Below are 21,061 nucleotides of genomic sequence, written 5' to 3'. Positions count from 1 at the left end.
GTTGTAAACCAGTAGCGCTAATAAAATTATCCACGGTGAAGGATAATAAAGCAGTTAGGCACTGTACTCATAATTACTTCATGTATTGCTACTCGTAACTTTTTGCAGGCGACTCTAGCGATGCAACCGATCTGAGCGCATCACCTCTGAGCCAGATCAAGCTGTGCGATCAGCAGCAAATGATGGCGAAAGCACAGCTGCCCGTCACGTACGGTCTCGGTAGTCCCTCGAGTCCGGACAAGTATCAGCAACAGTTAGCCAATTACCAGAGCCACATCAAGTCGCTGGACCTTGTGGCGGCCGCTTCCCTCGATGCGTCCTCACCCCAGAGCGCGCTCCATCATCAGCTACCGTCCCACCATCACCTGCACCATCATCACAGCCACCAACAGCACCCGTCGGCCGTACCTCACCTGCATCAGCATCCCGCCCATCATCCGCATCATGCGCACAATCACCTTCAGCAGCATTTGCATCAGCAGCAGCCACAGCAGCATCTGACCCATCCCCACCAATTGCCTTCGCCGACGCATCAGTCACAGCACCAGCTCACACTGCACCATGGGCAGCATCCAGGTGCCCTCGGTCAGCAGCCACCGTCCCATCCGTCCCTGGCCGAGCTCGAGTACATGAAAACGCTCAAGGAGACGAACAAATACTTCATCGATCGTAACTACCGTGCCGCCTCGTTGAGTTACGGCGGTGGACGCAGTGGTCCGGATGGTCCCCCGGAAGATGGAACAGGCTCCTCGGTGGGAGGTGCAACTGGTGGTGGTAATGGTGGTGGAGAATACGAGGAGGATCTTTCCTCCCCAACCAGTGCAGGTAGTGGCAATGGAAGCGGTAGTCTCAAGCGCAAATACGATCGTACGAGAGATGGCGAAGATCGATCGGGCGGAAATGGTGACGCTGGTGGTGGTGGCGTCCTGCTGCCGGCGGACGGCTCCGAAAGCAATCCGACGTCCGACAGCTCCATTAACAAATATAATAAGCTGCATGAGTCAGCCGATAAATCAATTAGGGCTAATAGTTTCGATTATATGAAAAATTTCGACGAGCTCCGTGCCCGACAGGCTGCGGCCTACGAAGCGGAACAGCAACATCATCATCATCATCATCATCAGCAACAGCAGCAACAGCAGCAGCATCACCACCAACAGCTTCAGGTTCTTCACCAGCAGCAACAGACACAACAACACCTTTCGCAATCACAACATCCGCAACAGACATCACCGTCGTCGGGGCAGCTCGGTTCCTCGGCCGGTGGCAATCCGGGGACGGAAGAGTACAACCCTCACCGACAGTCGACGGATAGTGGGGCGGACAAGGGTGCCGATGATGGTGGTGTGAGTTACGCGTCTAGTGAAGAGCTCAACCAAACGACGTCTAGTGAGCAGGGCGAAAAAGTGGGCTCCGGCAGTGATGATGAAGGTAAGTTGAAAGACGTTCGATATTGAAGATATATTTTACTTCCTTGATGCCCGCGGTAACGCTTTGTCGGTCTCAAACTTTGTCCCATTCTAGGAGGTGATGATAACTGTTCGAAAAAGAAGCATCGACGAAATCGGACCACATTTACCACCTATCAGCTGCACGAGTTGGAACGAGCCTTCGAAAAGAGCCACTATCCTGATGTCTACTCGCGCGAGGAGTTGGCGATGAAAGTCAATTTGCCGGAAGTACGAGTACAGGTAGGTGTCTAACGAGTACATTGTTTGTAGTTTGTTGCTCGGAACTCACATCCAGTTCTGAAAGTAAATAAGGAAACACAAAAAATGGGTGTATCCGCAACTCTTCACCCAGTTGTAATGCACATCTGGAGTAGGCCGAACTAACTATCGCCCAAATCGTTACACAATCATATTCAACGACGTACAATAGCGAATCATCTGCTTACATCTTTCCTTAACAGATTTATGGGGAAAAAATCACTACGCCTCTAACGTTTTGCGTAGTGGTTTGTTTATTTTGTCATCCTGTGCAAAGGCCCTGCGGCTTTTTCGATTTGTGGCATCTAAATGTGAACCCGAGGACCTTCATTTTTTCTTCACAAATTGTAGGGAGCAGGCTCAAACTTACTTGCCGGGGCTTAGTGTTGCTGTCCGCTTGCCACTTCCGGGTGTGCTCATCGTGGCTGGTAAATCGCAGGGGTAATTGAGTTTTCAATTTACCATCATATGAATACGGTTATGATGAAGTTTACCCTTGTGCAGGGAAACGCTCGGCAACAACCGTCTTTATTTTGTATTACGGCTGCAAAGGGATGGCATATTTTCGAAAGGGAATGACGATTATGACGCGATTTATTAAAATTTTGTAATTGTTGCGTTTTGACATTTCCTATTATTTTGTGAAGGGCTGACTCACTTAATGACGCACAAAAAGCCCTAGCCGCTAGAAGGTTGCGCTACTTTCTTGTTGTTCTGTTGGTTAAGTACATTTTTAGTAAATTTTTGCAAAGAAAACAATAATTTTAGCTTTTAGTTTAATATTGCTGATATGGAAGTATTTCAGTAAAGAATATTAAGTGATAATTTGTATGACTTTGACGCATGCATGCGTATAAATGACTAGCAATAGCCATGCCCATTATCCGTTTGCTTAAACTGTCTTAATCGAGTTTTAACAATCACGCATCAACCAACGGCTACAGCACAACGTTATCGAAACATTTGGGCAAAAATTGAAAACACTTCCAGCGGGACACAAACACTTACCGACACCCTCATCAACCTGGGTATCCGCAGGGCTCGTCATGCATCTGTCAATATTTTCCGGTGTCAACTCCTGCCGAGTTCGTACTCCGTGCACTGCTTGAGCGTTCGTTGTTACCCTTCAGAAAAAGAATTTATCACGCAGGCCTACTCAAACGCCAACTCGCCGTGTTTGTAGTGTGTAAGACATGAGTTGGACATGAACCAGAAATATACAAACCTTCGGTGGATTATAAAAAGGAATCCAATTAAGGGGCTAATTTGAGTTAAATATCGACTTGACTTTATGATTTCGTTATTTGATGTTTCTTTATGCGTTTTAAAATCAGATTGAACTGTTTGAACACTTTAATGATACTGTTAGTTAATTTTTATTCTTCAATCATTCATAATATGAATCTAGATTTGTGTTGCGTTTAAATAAATAAATAAATAAATAAACAACTTTTATTCGATGTGCGTTTCGTAGAGGATTATTTCCAAGTTGCACTTCGGTATTGAAGTTACGAAAGAATGCATTTCACGAATGCTAGCACGCACAAACATCGTAAAGTCAACTGACGATAATGCGCGTGGAAGGGCCATCGTTTTCAATCTGGCAAAGCTTCTCAGTTTCGACATAACAAAAAAAAGGACACACACACATTCCCTCCTTGATGACTCACGGGCGCACGTACACCCGTTTGCCGTAAAGTGACAGCGACACCAAGTAAAGGATGCACCCACGGATGCATTCAACCCCAAACACTGTCAAGGATAATAACTGCATTCGAGGGAACGTACGGCTAAAGTGACTCCGTGGGACACGTTCGCGATTTGCAATTTAGTGGAGCAACAATACCGGCAAATTGGGTACTAACCCTCAGTGCGAGTGGTGGTTCGGTACGATGGTGCTAGGGAAAGGTGCCGGTGATGGACCTGTTTAGTCAATACCGACAGCACTTTGCTACACGTGAGGTCCTTTTCCTTTATGCTTCCTGCATTCCCACGACACCCATTGTCTACGGAACTCCGACTGGGTTGCGTTGTTTGTGGAAGTGAAATTGAATTTCGCGTTTCACCGAAACATAACCTCAAAGTGACGTTTCGTCACAGGAAACATTATCCACCCCACGGATGTGAGGAGAATGTCCCGCGGGGAATGGGGGAAACAAAATCGCACCGAATTAATTTTCATTTCCCCTTGCCAGCACACAGCTAACCGGGCTTGTGGGCCACTTCTTCATCAAAACCAGCCAAAACCACTGACTCGCGGTTCGTTTTAGCAGTCAATTTTTAAACTCACTTTGGGAAACTTTTCCAGCCCGCGCATTCCCCAAACCATGGGGGCCGATCTTTGCCTTTCCTAAATATAGGATGGTTGTATGTACACAAAAAAAGTATATATGTATGTATATTTCGTCGCTATATTTGTATGCCTCCCGCTGTCATTGCTCGAGCTTGTTGTCGTTGAGTTGTGTTACCCGGTCAACGACACGTCATAAATTGAAGCGGAAAGAACGTGCCAAACTTTTTTGTCCAGCTTGATGTGTCACCTGTGTGCGAGAATCCGGTTGCCAGGATAAAGCGTCAAACTATACTACGGTGCGATATTCGACAACCTGCAGTCCATTCAGCCGTAAAATAACCTTCCTGATCGTAACAACTGCCAACTGGTTGTTGCACGTTCGCTGGCAGTGGCAAGTTGAGTGTTTACGGACATGTTTTTCGTTGAGCAAAAAAAAAATTAATCCAATTTTGGTCGAATGTTATTTATTCAAATTCAATTTACCAACGCGCATTTCCATCAACCGGCACCGGAGCGCATGTGCTGCGTTAAGTTAAAAGAGCACGTTTTTTTCACTGTAGCGTCATTTTTCCCATTTTGCAATCGAACCCACACTAAACGAAATTGACAAGGGAGCGTTGAAAAAAGGACTACCGAAAAGCATGAGTGAAGAAAAAAAACGAATTAACAATTTGTCGAAAAATCACGCCTAAAAGTAAACAACTGGCCGGGTGTGAAGTTGTCGTGTGAATATCCTAAAAGCGGAGCATAAGCATTCTTATATTTTTCCTCTTTTTTTTTGAGGATACCATTTACTCGCGAAAGTTGGTAAAAAGCAATTTCAATCTCGGTGTCGCTGCTAAAAATCGTTTAGTGATTTTGACGAATGTTGTCGGGGCATGCGATCGTATTCGCGCGGTGTTTTGTTACACTTTCTTCTTTTACTTAAACGGTACGCAAACATTACCAGTAGATCTGCTAAAGCAGAACATCTAAAAGTCACGAGCTACATTTTCAATGATAAAAACCATCCAGATGTACGTTTGATTTATATCGATGTAGTTAGACATTCATATTTTACCACGAATTAAATTTAGCTGGTAGCAACGTTTAAATAAAGAAAGCGAAACATTCGTGTGTTACAAACATTCCGAAAAGATGGATCTTTTGTATTGCCTAATGGAGGTATCGTGCTATGTGGGTGTTATCTCATTATGGGCACTGTATGCATTGTTTGGTGATAATGATTAATTACGGTTGATGAGTAATGGTCTTTATGTTCGTCCAGCAGACATGGTCTCGGTATGGTCGGCAGCTTTGTTTTGGGTGGGAAATTTAATTACATTCCCTTACCGGTTCCACCAATCCATCAAGGTATCATCAATACCGTTTGCACAATTAAAAATTACTACCAAATGGCCTAACGACTCGTATGTCGCATTATCGATTGTCCTTCCACGGGATTCATTTGAATAATAACGAACCCCATTGGGTGTCCACCGATTGTGCGAGCGGTCAATAGAGCGATCGATCGAGGGCCCCTGTCACGTCAAATTAGCATAATAGATACCGAAACAATTATAACAAATTATATTTCTCAGCTGGCACGGGTCTGAGGGTAGTAGGACACAAGGGGGAAGGAAAAATAACATGGTAATTGACCCCTGTTATCAACCATAACGTGGTGTAGGTTCATTTTTTTCTTCCTGTTCCGATACCTTATTATAAAAGATGGAGGCGCATGAAAGGGTAATAGTAAATGGTGGATCCACACAGGACACCCCACAAAGCCAATTAAACTAACGCAAATGCACTGCATGTGTGCATGTTATGCACCTTCATTTATGCATAGGAAAGCTCTCCTTTGCCATTACAATCTGGAAAGGGTTAGACAGTGAAAAACAAAATCCAAAAAAAAAAACAAGAGTTGTTCATGCCGCTTCGACACGCGCCTCTGACCACTTCACATCGTTTAGCAATCACGATTAAGCTAAAGTACAATTGAGTTTAATTTAATTTAAATTGAGCTTTGATTTAATTTCTGCTAACCATAGAGCTTCCACCAGCACTGGCAAACTCTCCCCTGTTTCTGCGAAGAATGCAAAATCTAGTTGCATTGTATGCAAAAAACCCATTATGAAAATTGAAAAAGTGCACCTGTGTATGGTGCAACGGTGCGGTAGAAGGGCGTCCAAAACAAACTAGATCCAGGAAATGGAACAATCCCGACACGATGCACATGTGCGGACTTTCTTTCAATTATTTCCACCACCGACAGCAAGGGCTGCAATGGTTTTGATAGCGTTGCAATTAGTGGGTCTTGTTGTTGTTTTTTTTTCTCTCAAGGCAACTTACATTCCTACCAGTACTCGGTTACATTATGTCTTTGTTTGTTTAGCATGATGGCTGACCGTATAGACCGTGTGGTGCAGTTAGGATCACGATATACCGTCTATTATTGCGCTTTTATTTGCTCCATTATCGACCGTACCCGTACCCGTGAAGCATGAAATCAAAATTTAATCCGTAAAAGGACACAGCAATTAAATGGTCATAAATAATCACATTCAAGCACGATCGCACGAAACGCAATCGAATTGCAACCCGTTTTGTGACCCATCGTCACAACCGACATAACGGACAGAACAGTTTTGACAGGTAGTCGCACACACGGCTACAGTTGCAACAAGAGCGTAAGTTGCAATTAAGTTGTCCCTTATCCGTTTTCATTTGAACACCAGCAAATATAAAAAACGACACAAAGTTTCACATTTCACCGTACGAGAGTTTTTGTGTGTGTGGAAATGCGTACCGTCGTTCAGAAGAGGGTTTTTTCCGAGGTCACATGATAAAAAGCAATTCCCGGCGATGGGCACGTTTAGAACGGGAGCATGTAAGCACTATGCCTGGTGAACGACACTTTAGATAGCATCTTCAAATAGTTCACATTAGTTGAAATAATTAAATTAATTAGTGTCGCCCTCCATTGCGTGTCATGACAGTCTGTGCACGGTAACCACCCCTATGTCTGGCGACTATCACTGCACCAGAGGAGATGAACACATAATGTGGAGTTGCGTTATTTCTTCGTGGCACGAGATTTGGCGAGTTCTACTTATTTGCAACAAAAGTTTGTTTATTGAACCACCGACTACAAACATAACATGTTTTGTGCTGCAACTTGCGCAGCAAAAATTTTATGGGTTAATTTTTGACGTTTTTGTGAAATAATCTTCAACTCAATATAAGCAAAACTCGTCAATAGTCTAATGTTAGTGGAGTTTCTATAATCCTTTTAGTGGATGCAAATCGAATTCTCGTGAAATTTTTCGAAAAATTCTTAATAGACTTTAAAGCGTTTTAGTTCCCTATCTGGGTTTGTTTGTGTATGTTTTTTTTTATAAGACTTAAAGTGTTGCTGAACCATGGACAAAAAAACATTGCAATATCCGAGAGTTTGATCTGTATATAAAGAACATTGTCCCTTTAACTTAAATCAGCTATTGTCTTCGTTATTATCAGTTGGACGATGAATCAGTTGAACGATTTATACATTTATTTCATACATCTGTCGTAGATATAGGAAACATTGAGGGCTAGTCATTGATATCACCAGTCGCAGTTTTTATTGTTTTATCGATGTTGCAGATTTTGGGTATTTGAATCACTTTATACTTATAACTGTTTAGACAATGGATAAGGAAAGTGGCTAGAAGAGTAAGGGACGGATATGGAGAGTTTACAATGTGTAAGTTGTTTAGAGTAACTCAAACCTTTAAATCTCGGGTGCATCAAACTAGGCACGAGAAAAAACAAAGTCCTCTCTCCCGATAACCAGTCGTTAGAAAAAAATCTACTGTAGAAACATCGTTGGAGGACCGATACCAGATGTACATATTTTAAATGGATTTATATTTTATATGATTTTATATTATACATGAATTAAACCACGCTATTTCGGTGAATAATTCAGAGACTATTATCGTATCCATATGATTTTTGAAAGATGAGTGATCGTACTAATCTTTATATCCTGATCATTTTCAATGTCTTCAAAAGGAGTTACATCAATTGTATACTAATCGTGCATTAGCTTATGTTGGAGTCTTTATTGTGACTAATGGTCAACTATTTCGGAAGTCCTGGCTCTGAAACTCATAGTAAATAACGCCGTATAGATCCCACGGAATGTACAATAATACAATGTTGGATCTATTGATATTTGATTTCGTTGTAGGTGTTGTTCGATCTGCTGGTAGACTTGATGCATTTCGTAATCCTGGACAAACTGTTGATCTGTTTCTGACAAGTTCAATTGTACGTGCTACCAGTTCTTATTGGCATTTAATACTGTTGAGAATATACAGTCCCTGCGAGTCGTTAATGTTGGTTTTCGACAGCGATCTACTTTAAATTCATCTTCAATTTCCACAGTTTCTCTCACTATTAAGTTTCATACAATTGACTCTAGTCGATATTTTTATGCATGGCACATGGATAGAATTCGGTCTTAAGAACAAATCAAAATCGGAAGTCAATTGTCGTCCCGAAATCCCCATCATCAGTGTGTTTGGCAATCAATAAAAGTGTCACCAATTAACGCCGAAAGAAAGCACCATTAATCAATTTCTTCAGACAATCTTATTTGTCGTTAATTTGTGTACTTAATTGGTGTGCTTGGTGTAGTCTACGTCGTGAGCGAGACGCAGTTTAGAGCACCCCGTAACCCGAAACACGTCATTATCTCTTTTTTTCGTCTCACCAATGCACATCTTGGGCACGCGTGGGATACCTTTCCCGGGCACGGGGCTGTTTCATAGTAATCTGCTTCACATCACTCAAACCCACCGACCCACGGACGGGATAAATCCCTTTGCCGAAGGTTCGGTAATTTACCAGCTATTTGTCTATCGAAGGAAGGATTACAATTAGCGAAGCTGTCACTGTCACGTGAGTGGCCGCGTACGTTGTTCGCCGTCTAGTGGCGTGCAGCGTAGCGATCCGATCTTATCGAGTTTCTCCATTCGGGAGGCTCTTGAGATATCTGTCAAGTGGGTTTCCGTCCATCCATCCCGTTGGGCGTGAGGGTGAGACACGCGGGCATTAAAGGAAAGCTGCTATTATATAGCGAAGAATGGGAAAGATGCTCGTGAATGGGAAATTCAAACAGGAAAATAAAAGCGAACCCAAAAGGAAACGAGAAAAAGTCAATCAAATCGAAAGATCAGAAGATGCAGGCAACGTAATGCTTGAAGATGGATCCAATTTCTTTAACCGCCCGTACAACACACACACCAAAAGGACATTTGGACGAAACGGAGAACGGGAAATTGAATAATCCGACTCTTCTCCGTGTAGCCGTGCTGCGTAACTGTGACGCCCACGTATATTGGGCATCCGTTTCTATTGGCTCCGTCCCGGTGGAATGTGATTTTCCGTTCCGTTTGTACGAGGTATGAAGTTTGGTTTTGTGTGTGGTGTTTTTTTTGTCTCTCTGTTGTATACTTTCGCTTTATTCTTTTTCTCAGGATACCCATCGCTATCGTAATCTAGCTCAAGTGAAAGATCTCCGCCCGGTTGCGTTCGTTGGCGTACGTTGGCGCTTGGTTCACGGTTATTTGTTTCTCGATTTCTCGCTTCCCACAATATCTACATTTAACGAGATCGATTGAGCGAAATGCGATTTACAAAATTTCATAACGTTAATCCCAACCGTTTGTCCGTTTTGTTTATCTGGCATGTGGGTGGGTGGGCTTGCATGTAGTGAGATCGAAGGGTACGATCTCACAGTCAAGCAAACAAACAAACCCCAAACGCAGCGTAAATCCAGATTAAATTACGCTTGACGGGTTATTGGGTTGTGTGGCCGTAGGCTGTGTGCTGGAAGACTGAAGGACGCCGGTACAGACTGCCCCCGGGGACCAATTTTGATGATGTTTGTAACAAGTGAAGGGTGCAATTTTCCGACCACGGCCCACGACTTGGAAAGGCTTTGCGCGAAAGAAAACACATGTTTTCTCACACAATTATGAGGGATTAGAACATTTTGCACGGTGCGTTCGGGAAATCCCGGATGTAGGGAGTTTTTTTTTGTTTGAACAGTGATGTTGACGGAGGTTATACCGACCGCATGAAGTTATGGTGAAGGGTGGGCAGTAACTAATGGTTTAGTTGTATATTTTATCAGTTTTATATATGATCTACATATCAACAGACTGATTTGACGTATTTTTTTTAAATCGATGAAAGTACTTTTAAGTAGTTTTAAGAACAATACACGGCAGAGTAAAATAAGAATATCCTTTTTTTGTCTATCAAATTGATAGATGGGGTGAAAAACGGCGCCCGTCCACACGGCAGGGACCGGGTTCAAATCCCATCCGGACCGTCCCACCGTAGCATGGGCTGAGTATCCTGCTACGTGGTAAAATAAGTCTTGATACGCCCAGGCCGTTCTAACCGAGTAAAAAAATTTGATAGACACGAATTAAAAAAATGTTGTAACACCTTCAACTAAGTCTCGCTTATACCTACTTGTTCTTTATTATTTTTTTTATATTCTGTACAAGTTATGATTTATGGTTCACTCTGTCACCCTTGTGCAACATCTTAGTGCCGACATCTTACCCCAACAATAGGACCAATTTGTCGCCCAAATTGAACCACAATAGTAAAAGGTTACAAAATCATGAAAAAGGGCGATTCCGTTTACGTGGATCCGTACGCCTCGCGCAATCGTGCGCATCCAACCATTCGTTAATCGTCTCCTTTACTCTCACTTTTATCTTCGCCCCGCTAGCGATGACGACGATGATGATGATGGGGTTCAGTACTAAACGGTACGGAAAATCGATCAAAATGTGCGAGAGAAATGGTTGGGTTGTTGTTTCGTGACTGCGTGAACGAGCAAGAGAGCTAGATGAAAAGTGGAGTTGGAGTTGTTTTTTTAATTTCTTTTCCCCTGTTGCGAGGATGGGGAGATGCTGCTTTAGCATGTGCCCCAGTGCTTGTTGCCATCATCGTACCGATGCTGAAAAGAAAATGGCTGCCGAGTTGGAGGAAACTGCGTTGATGCTGCAGGGGCCATCATCATCATCGTACGAAACGGAGCACAATGGTTTACCGCTTAATCGACGGGTAATCAAATTATTCCTTTTAATGAACGCGTATCTCGAACGACGAGAACGGCGTTGTTGGTGTGCTTGTGTGAGTGTGTGTGTGTGTTCTTGTGCTTTGGTCGGGGCAAAACTTTTACCGGTGCTGCACTGTCAATTAAGCCGAACTCTGGACAACGGTCGAGCAGGAACGTAATATTATCGTCCGAAAGCCATACTTCACGACTGCCTAGGACGAAGCGAGAGCGAAACAATGTCCAGTTCGGTTTGGCGTTGATTATTTAATTTACTCATTCGATTTCATTTCAAACGCCTTGTCCGGTACGCACTCTGTCACCAGCAGACCGGGCAACGGCGGTCGTTCGTCGGTAACATAACCGGGACCTCCAGTACGAGCGTCCTGGTACAGGGACACCTTGTCGCACTGGACCGGTCGCCCGATCGGTGATGGTAGAAAATTAATTCCAAAGTCCCGACACGAATGACACCGTTACAGCTATACCGACACACCGACCTAATGGACCACCTGCAGCGATGTGCATGGCCCCCGCCAATCCATCTGCTCCCATCACGCCTACCTCCGATGACGCTCCTGTACGTGGGGTGCACAACGAAATGCAGGCTGCATAATTATGTTTCTCTCCGGGTCCTGGTTCGCGCTTTCGAGTGCGTGTCGGGCACTCGGGCAGCCTGACCCAGGGATGGGATGGGTTTGAGAGGAGCAAACGGAAATTGCTATTTAATTAGCTGGCTGAAGGCAGCACACTGTTTGCCGTACATAGTGCGTCCTTGCTGGGAATGGGAATGTCGTCCAAAAAACCGCACTATTCACTCTCCACTCTTGGAGCATCGAACGTTTGAAGCGTTGTGGTGATGAAAATTTAAAAACTATCGAAAGCAATTAAGAACTTGCGGAACTAGTTCGAAATATGTTGGGTTTTGTTGTTTTAATCAAGTATAGATGGAAGGAGTTTAGTGCACTTTTGGTGTTGCAGTTTTTGAAGGTACATTCGGATTGACTGATACAAAACATTTTAGTGTTACTTGACTATTATTGGACGCTTGTACGCAAGGTTGACTCAGCTGTAGTTAATTCTAGTCAACACAGGGATGAGTTTTATTTTATTCTTCTTATAAGTACCACCGTGCGACTATTTTTGAAGATGACAATATCTCAGGCTCCATGCTTACCATGTCTTGAAAAATTTCGAGATCAGCAACGTCCAAAGATATATACTACATGTTAGATGAAAAACTCCCAATGCCTCTGGCCTGATATCTATTGGTTTTGCTGGATATTATTCATCATAACCTTCGGAGAGAGCCAGCCAAGATTCGGAGTGACAGTTTAATAGGGTAATCAGGTAATCTTCGAATAGTCATTCCAGACTCTGATGTAGAAGTAGTCGGACGGGTTCCCTATATGTAGAAGTTCCAGTATTGAGGAGTTCTTCTTTTTGGTTTAACGACCTCTAAGGTCATGCAGGCCATTTTTGGCTTACTAAACTTATTTATTTAGACTCGTCTGTTTCCGGTAGGATAGTGATGTCATGAGAAAGACATCAACGAATCCAAATGTAAATGTGGATTTTAGGCAAAAATTTAATAACTATACACAAGCACAAGCAAATAACGAACGCAAAAATTTAACAACATAACCAAGTTCAACAGTTTAGGCACAGTTTAAATTTAGCGCTAAGTATCAAAACATCAAACTAATTCAAATCTCAGGTAGTAAACAAATGTGAGGAGTGCGATAGCGATTGTCTCATAAACTACTCATAAACTTAATCTAGTCGGTTCATTTCATTATTTCAAAGCGATTATACCGTGCTCCTAATGTGCTCAGTTTACGATCCTTAACTACCGCTTTATCGAAGTTTTAACATATCGTTTGCTGTTAGTACATACTTGCAGCTCGGCAACAAAGCTCAACTCGCAGTCACCATGTCGTACATGCTCGAACGCTTATTAATTCGAGCGTAATTTGCATGTATCCAGTAACGTTATGCGGTGGTCACCGTATATTTTTCACTCATTATCCAATGGCGAAAATTGCAATAATAAAAATCCATATTTATCTTCGATCGAACAAGATTGTGAGAAAAGGAAAGTTCTGTGTTTTAGCTTTTTTTTTCTTCGTAGTGTTGTTTTGTTGGCTATAATCCATATGAAGGTTTTCGTTAGATTAACGAACCGTAAGAAAGAACACATGGGACCGTGGCATGCCGGCGACGCATTTTTGCATCGTACCATTCGACGAAAAGCGTTTACATTAACTCATTTCCTTCGGTTAGCGTGGGAAGGGCGCGTGATTATTGCTAATAAAATTACTCAACCGAGCCCGTTAGCGCTTTGGTTAGTATTTAACGCGAGTGTAAGTTTATAACAGACAGTGTTTTTTCCCGCTTTTCGTCCTTTACGTCCTACACACAAGCCCTAAGAAAACGTATAGGCAACTTTGAATCGATATCCCGCATGTCTTGCGTTTGGTGGCTTTTGCTTGGTAGTGGTTTCCGGTGAGACTGTTTGATTTCGGTTCATAGCAAGTAAAACGAAATATATGACAATGTCTAATAGGAACGGAACGGAACTCGCTACGCAGTTCAGGGTTTTTTCGTGGCATGCAAAGGTATTTGCGAGACAAATCGTTTCTGGTGCGCGATATTCTGTCCCAGTTCTAGTTGGCGACTAGTTTTGGTGAGGAAAAAAGTGAGTTCATGTTTGATACCTTCTATGCCATCTGCCCCAGGGGTGGGGTGCGGAAGAGAACGAACGGGAGGCATGTGTGTAAAAGGAAAATAATAATAATATGTTTGCGATTTGAAATCGAAATTCCATCGTACCATACGGTTGCATTACAAAACCCATCCAGCACGAGTATAACAAATGGGGGATATAACTTTCCTGTGTCATTTTGTTTTATTACACGCTAGCGCTTTATGGGAGTTTAATACGCAAGAGGACACAAATCGATGCTAGATTTGCTAGTCGTTTGGGTTTTTTTGTTTGTGCTGGTCTGGCCGCCAGAATGATACAGCCTAGCATGTTATGGGGGATCGACGACCACAACAATGCCGGCCCCATATGCGAGCATGCAAATGCGAACACGTGTGTAGCACCAAAGGGTCACGGGGATTGGCTCCGTCTAGGATAATGGCACCGAAAAAGGGACAAACCAAAAGCGGAGCAGAATGATTATTCATAAATCACGAAACAGTCGTGCAATAATCGGATTGGAGCGGGAACTGGTCATATGAGGCTTACAAACTTTTTTATTGAACTAATTCTATCAAATTCTGGAATCGAAGAGTTGGCTTAGTTGTACTGATGCGAGGCTTTTCACAAGAAAAGATCGGCTTCAAGTCCCATTCGGATGATTATCAAGGGCGCAGGTCTGAAATTGTATAGCTGCGAGATTGTAAGTTTAAGACCAAAAGCGACACAGAGTTTTAAAAACTTGTGAAAAAGTCTTTAGATTAGTGAAGAATAAATAAAATGAAATTTAATGACAAGTGTCAGAAATGAAATTAATTAAAATAAATTTCCTATTTTTCAAATCCTGCAGAATTTTAAAAACCTGTGAAAATTTCTTTAAGTTAATGAAGAATAAATAAAATGAATTTTCATGACAAATTGTGCACATCAAATTAATTAAAATAAATTTCCTTTTTTCAAATCCTCCTTTTAGTAATCCTAAGCAAAAGTACAATCCAGTACAATTGTTGGCTTCACTAAAAAAATTCTTCTTGCTCATGCATGGCAAAACTCATGCTTCATCATATTCAAATGAATTGGTTGAATGACTAATTTGTATACAAAGAAACTAACTTTAATAGAATTACCGCTTCTGTCACGGTTTGTGCCAACGTGGGCCTTGCTGTGAAAGGACTTTTTTACGACACCGATTAGGACGATTTCCTTTCCACCTTTCATTTTCCTGCATTCTTGTTTCGCTAAAGGTACGCACCCACAACGAATATGTTCGCTCCTAATCATTTGGTAATAAAAATCATTAAATTTAATTTTCTTGTTTATCAACCGTTCCGGCTCACGGCGAGCCAAAAAAAAATCTACAAATCCCCGACCCAAACTCACCTTTCATCGAGATATGAAAATGGTGGCGAATGTTTTGTGGACGTACATCGACGAACTAGAGAGCCGTACATAGAGATGGCCAGCACGACATCATAAGCCAAGAAATGTTTGTGTGGTGTTTTTTTTTTGGAAGGACTTGACCATCAAACTGACCACGGGACAAGGTGATGGATGGATGTTGATTTCATTAGAAAACCTTCCATCAGCAAAGGCCCTGGGTATTGGTAACGGGTGCTAGGAAGTTAGCAGGGTATGGAATGACGTGAAACAACCATGTCAAACTTTCGACCAACTTTTTTTTCTATACTTAGGTTCAGATTATGGAGCATAGGTTGGATGGGGAAACACATATACAACCCTTGGCAAGGATCTCGTGCGTGAAGGTGTAATAATAATAAAAAGCCACTCATTACACATTACCAAGACGACGATGGGGGTAAAGTTGTTGGCCAGCAAGCGAGCAAGAAGGTCTGTTTTTACTAGTGACCCGAGTTGCCTTCTTCCTTCCTTTCCACTGACGCTTCTATACGATTATGACTATTAGCATTATCTTTATGAATTTCCATATTAAATATGGGAATAAATTGAAGGAACGACTCGCGCCCCCCACTAGAGTCCACCGCAAAAGAAATTTTGCTTTTTTGTTCTGTTTTTCGCGTCAAGGACATAAGTTTGTCGCAAGTTCTATCAAATCGAACACAAAGTTATCCTTTCGCCTAGTTTTTTTTCGGGGGAGGAAGGGAAGTACACCACCCAACGTGGTACTATAAAAGCGCAAATAAATTTGATAGATTTATGCGTCCGCAAGTAGCGAACGGACAGCTCACGCACGCATGCACGCACGCACGGCGTCGGAATGTTGGCTCAATGAGGAAAACATTCGAAAGCGAAGCGCCTTCGGGTTCATATGTGAGCGCACACATTCGATCGAAAATAAAGGACCAATTTATGAATTAGAATTACTACCGACGATCGGTGAAGCTTTTCCTGCTGCTGTCCCACTGTCATTGTGCATGAAGGGTAGCAATAAATATTTTATTTGTATCGCTACTTTTATTGCTCTCATATGGGAACACGGCACCGATCCGATGGATGGCAAAATTCGTGTATTGGAATTATTGTAATGTGCAGCATGTTTTATGGGCTTGCCAAACGGATAGACGGTTTTGCTAACCTATTTTAGCTATTGGAGAAAAGAAAAAGCATCACAAAATGTGTGTTGATAAATATTTAATCCATACAACATTTCCGCCCCTTATTTTTTCGTGAAATCTTAATATTTTACTGACGTTTCGCTAAGAAACGATTCTCCAAAATACTGATCAAAACACTTCCGGAAATAAACCTTCTCTTCCCTTTACTTGGCGTTATGATTTATGTTTCCTATTCTTTAGAAAATAGCTCATTGCTAAATGAAATCCTTTCAGTATTAATTTTCTTCCTTTTGCGTGAACCGCCGCCTTGAAAGAGCACGGGCCCACGATATTATAATTCAATTAACCCCCTCGTTAAGCTTCGGTTCTTGCGTTGAGGTCGCCGACATGCCTCCCAACTTCTAGCGCGGAAGGTTTTTTAACCGCTTTGTTTGCTTTGCTTTGGCTGTTTAGAACGTTGGTACGAATCCTAGATCCGTTCTTTCGCGTTCTATTCTCTGCCGGCAAATAGGGACCGCCGCCCCAAAAAGGACCGCTTAACGTGACGGAATGAATTATCGAAGCGAAGGAAATTGTAGGTTATGGGATATTTTAATTCACGACCATCATAAGACGGGAACGCGGTATCGTTACCGCTTATCGCGTCTTTGAGTGGGCCTGTTTTGTTAAGGTAAACGATTATGGTGGCCACTAAACCGAATTACCAACGATTGTGTATGCAATTGATTTTGCTTCTTTTTTTTCTTAGCTTCTCTCAAATGAAGTGTAAATTTCGCACATTAAAGAACAGAAAAAGGGGCTGAACTGTTAGCTGTTTGAAAGTACGCAAAACAACCGACGGCTTTTATGCTTGCATCCTCCCGTTTTGGTGATATCAATGCACATTGGACTGATTTCAAGCTAACAAAGCTGTACAATAAGGCATGCTGATTGGATGCAGCCGAGTGCACAGAGTGTCACCATCGTTGACTTTTGACATGGTTGGACTCAATCATGGAGAACATTTCACGTCAGATTCAAGGAATACACCTGGTATAATCGTTTATTCTAGGGGTTCGTTAAGTATTTAATCGGCAAACAAAGAACTCACCTTCGTTAGAAGAACCCTAATTACACAAAAAAAAAACTGCCAATTACCTTTCGGTCGGAACAATTTGGCCGCCATTTGATCTCGGTCGGTTTGCTTTGTGTGGATCCATCCTATTTTGTGATTATTTTATCGTAATTTTTTTTTCTTTCGCTCCAAAAAAAAATGCATAACCATCGCTTAGTTTGTATGAAATTACGGGAAAATAAATACAAAACAATACCACAACGAAGACACGGCAAACAATCGCGTAAACAAACATCAATCACATCGCATTTGACTGTGTAGAATGCAAAAGGAGAGAAAAAAAACACGAAAACACACGATATACAAAGGGTTTAAGCAAAATGCGTGCTTTATGCTACGACGACGATGTAAAACACAGCTGTCTGAAATTAAACCGAAAATAGAAAATCAAAAAAAACCCTGAAACCCCTTTGCCACAAATCCATACGCAGGCGGGATTCTTTAATCCTGTCCCGAGATAATAAGAGGCACGAGAAGAAAGACAAAACTAAAATCACAAAGATACACACACTTGGAATAATGCAGCGAAGAAGTTATGGTTTTTAATTTCATTAGCCTCAAGTTACCTGTTATGTTTTGACCTCCGGAAAGCGGAAATCGACCTACGGGTTACGGCTCCCCCGTGCTGTGGCCGCTACTGCTTTTTTCCCGTGACGTAATTTAGGCCGTGGCTCGAGACTCGAAGCTTCCGTTGTTCGGGGGCCGGGCGGCTGAGCTGGCTGCATCATTCGATTTAATCGCTTGCGCTGAACGCGTTACCAACGTTCTGCTGTATGGTGCAAAATCATGGCGATGGCGCATCGGGAGAGCGTGGCAATCAACACACGTGGCAGCATTTGCTGGTTGAGCTTCAACTCCATTCGATTCCACAAGTTAAAGCGCGAATTATCAGCTCCGTTTAACTCGGCTCCACCAGCTGTCGTTTCCGGTGGGCGAGCAATGTTTAAATGGAACGCACGTGGAAGTGTTTGGCAATAATTGTTTCACTATTTGAATCGTTAGCCGATGATCCAATGGAGCAGTGGAGAACTTTGAAATAGGGGAGCAGAAAGGAGAGGGGATGTATAAAAAATTACCTAATATTTTTTTCATATTCTTTCATGTATTACGATTACGCTACTAACATCACCAAAACCCGAACCAAGTTATAATATATTTTAGATTTTAGACTGGCAAAATTTTTGAGATACCGGGGTTTAATATTTATTTTGCAGAGTTGAAGCCATTTTTGGTTTCTGCTTCAACAATAATAACAAAAACTTCAACAATAATAATATAAAAGCAGATTAAAAGCTTAGAGTAGCTGCTCATAACACAATCTGGTATCAATTCATAACAAGAATTTGCTCGTTTGTTTATTCGATACCGTCTTAAAATTGGAGTTTTCTAATTTAAAGTATGATCAACAGAGGGCCAGAACGACTAAAAGTAGACTTATGACAAAGGGATAAGTTCGAAAACCCTGTTAAACGGCTAGGTTAAAATGATGGCTGATATTTTTAAATTTAAGTGAAATATTTACTAGCAGATGTGGAATTCTTCTTCCTAAAGTATTTACTACGAGATTTTTTTTTATAAAACTTTTATTAGCATACATATTTACATACAATTAACACATATTGTAACATTAAGGGAAAAAAAGAAAAAAATTTAACAGATAATGGGTATACATACATACATACATACATACACAACATACATTTTCGGGTTGGACAGAACTACATCAAGGACGTAGAATTACATACTATTTAATGGTTTTTCAACTCCCAAAATAAGAGAGACATTATTAATAATTTATGATTATTAATAAACAATAATTTTAGATATACGGCCTGGCCGTCCCTACGCTAATAAATAAATAAAAAAATAAACAATAATTTTATTTATAGAATAAATCAATTGAACTTTTTATCTAATTAATCTTCCAGAAAGTTTCTAGGATTTTATAAATTTAATGCTTCCCATTCTAGTTCAACTTGAAAATAGTCAATATATAGCTCTAAGCCTACCACTTGTTTCAAAAAACCCTGTATTGGCCACTACCTACTAGGAGTTGTGTATGTCCTTGCTACATGATAATTATTTACTAACAGATATTTTCACTTTGTAACCGGATAATGTCTATCCTTGCTTTTCGACGACTGGTATACTTAAGATACGATCTAAAACTTTATATGTGTTAGACTAACCGAAAGCACTTTAGACCATGGTAATGCCGCTCCATTGTGAAGTATATACAGCAGTTAAAATACCAAAGCTTTTCATTCGTCCGTTAATCAATTAGTATCCATCAACCTTAATGCTTCTTCTCTTCACCAGTTCGCGTCTACAAATTGAATAAATTAAGTTAACTCCAATCGAAGCATTCGCATTCGTTCGCACAGTACTGGTTAATTTATTAAAACACTCGTCCCTAATGTATATAGAACCATGGAAAGGACTTGCAGGAACGAAAGATAGGCAAAATGAAGCACAATTTCATACCCAACCCAGTTTCATTCCGTATTGTTTTCGAGTCCTTATTACCTCATTAAAAATCAATTTGCCACTCAATTTGCGCTCCTCAATGGTGGTTCCTATTTCCGAGCCAAGTTGTGTCAAATAGTTTTTTAATCAATTCCTGACCACCACCACCACCACCACCACCACCACCAATGCCACCTGTCAGTAGAATTCCACCGGCACGTGCACGTGCAGTATGCAACGCCAGTTCATTTGATGTGTCGTTTCGTGAAGGTGAGCGTGTGAGCGCCCGGCAAAAGCCACATCGAATCAAACGGTTTCATTCCATTCCGCATCGGTACACTTCGGTTACGGATCCTTCACACCCATTTCGCTCGCTGCCGCTGGCCATCACCCCGTACAGTGGAACCCTCTTGATTTTATTCGCCAACGCGACTGTAAGGCGGATGACCGTTTCACCTCATCCACCGGCCTGTTCTTGTTTTGCGCATCAGTGACTTCCTTTTTCCACTGTTTGTTTTCCTAGCCGAACGGGGATGAAATTGAAATTTTGTTTCCATCCCTCCGGGGTTCGATGGCCGTAAGAAATATCTTTACGATAAAAATGAAAGCACACAGTGCTAAAAAAAAATAAATTTCCAATAGATTTTCCACCCCAAAAATCCGAGGGTGTTGCAAATTGTTGGGGAGGAAAATCTGTCTCCCTTTTTTTGTTGCTGTACTGCTGCTGTTGTTGCCTCTATTTTGTCGTTTTGCGTTTTGCCAAGTACGGGAATCAAGCATCAAGCAGTTATGGTTAGCACGGTAAGCAAGAAGGTAAGGGCGATAAAATGAACATCGCCATCAACCGTTCTTCTCGGATGGTTGAAGTTCAAAGTGGTTTTTAGGTGCTGCCGCCCTACCTACAAAAGGGACGACGTGTGGCATTCGTTGCCACTGTCGCACGACCACCATCTTCCGGGGTGCGAACCGGGGTGGATGTAGGTGTTTGCTTTACGCGCGATACACGGCCGCTTTAGCAAACACCGTCTGGAATGAGTTTTGTTTGGTACTTAGCAAATAATTTGACAATTATTAAACTCACCCTTCGTCCCGGTGAAAGGGCGATTTGGGTTCTTTGTTTTGGGATTCCAGGC

The 21,061-nt window shown here is 42.0% G+C and overlaps 1 protein-coding gene across 2 annotated transcripts in view; it reads left to right on the top strand.

Moving 5' to 3' along the window:
* The window catches only part of LOC125768822 (retinal homeobox protein Rx), a 46,179-nt gene that overhangs the window by 11,651 nt on the left and 13,467 nt on the right, over positions 1 to 21,061 (top strand). For both annotated transcript variants that reach the window (XM_049436991.1, XM_049436990.1), the window contains exons 3-4: positions 109 to 1,431; positions 1,525 to 1,691. In XM_049436991.1, coding sequence (XP_049292948.1) covers positions 109 to 1,431; positions 1,525 to 1,691 — 1,490 coding nt within the window. The remainder of the gene's footprint in view (positions 1 to 108; positions 1,432 to 1,524; positions 1,692 to 21,061) is intronic.

Source organism: Anopheles funestus, chromosome 3RL (genome assembly GCF_943734845.2).
Source record: "Anopheles funestus chromosome 3RL, idAnoFuneDA-416_04, whole genome shotgun sequence".
NCBI lineage: Eukaryota > Metazoa > Arthropoda > Insecta > Diptera > Culicidae > Anopheles > Anopheles funestus.
Note: the sequence above shows the minus strand (reverse complement) of the source record. Positions and strands in the feature narration are given on the sequence as shown.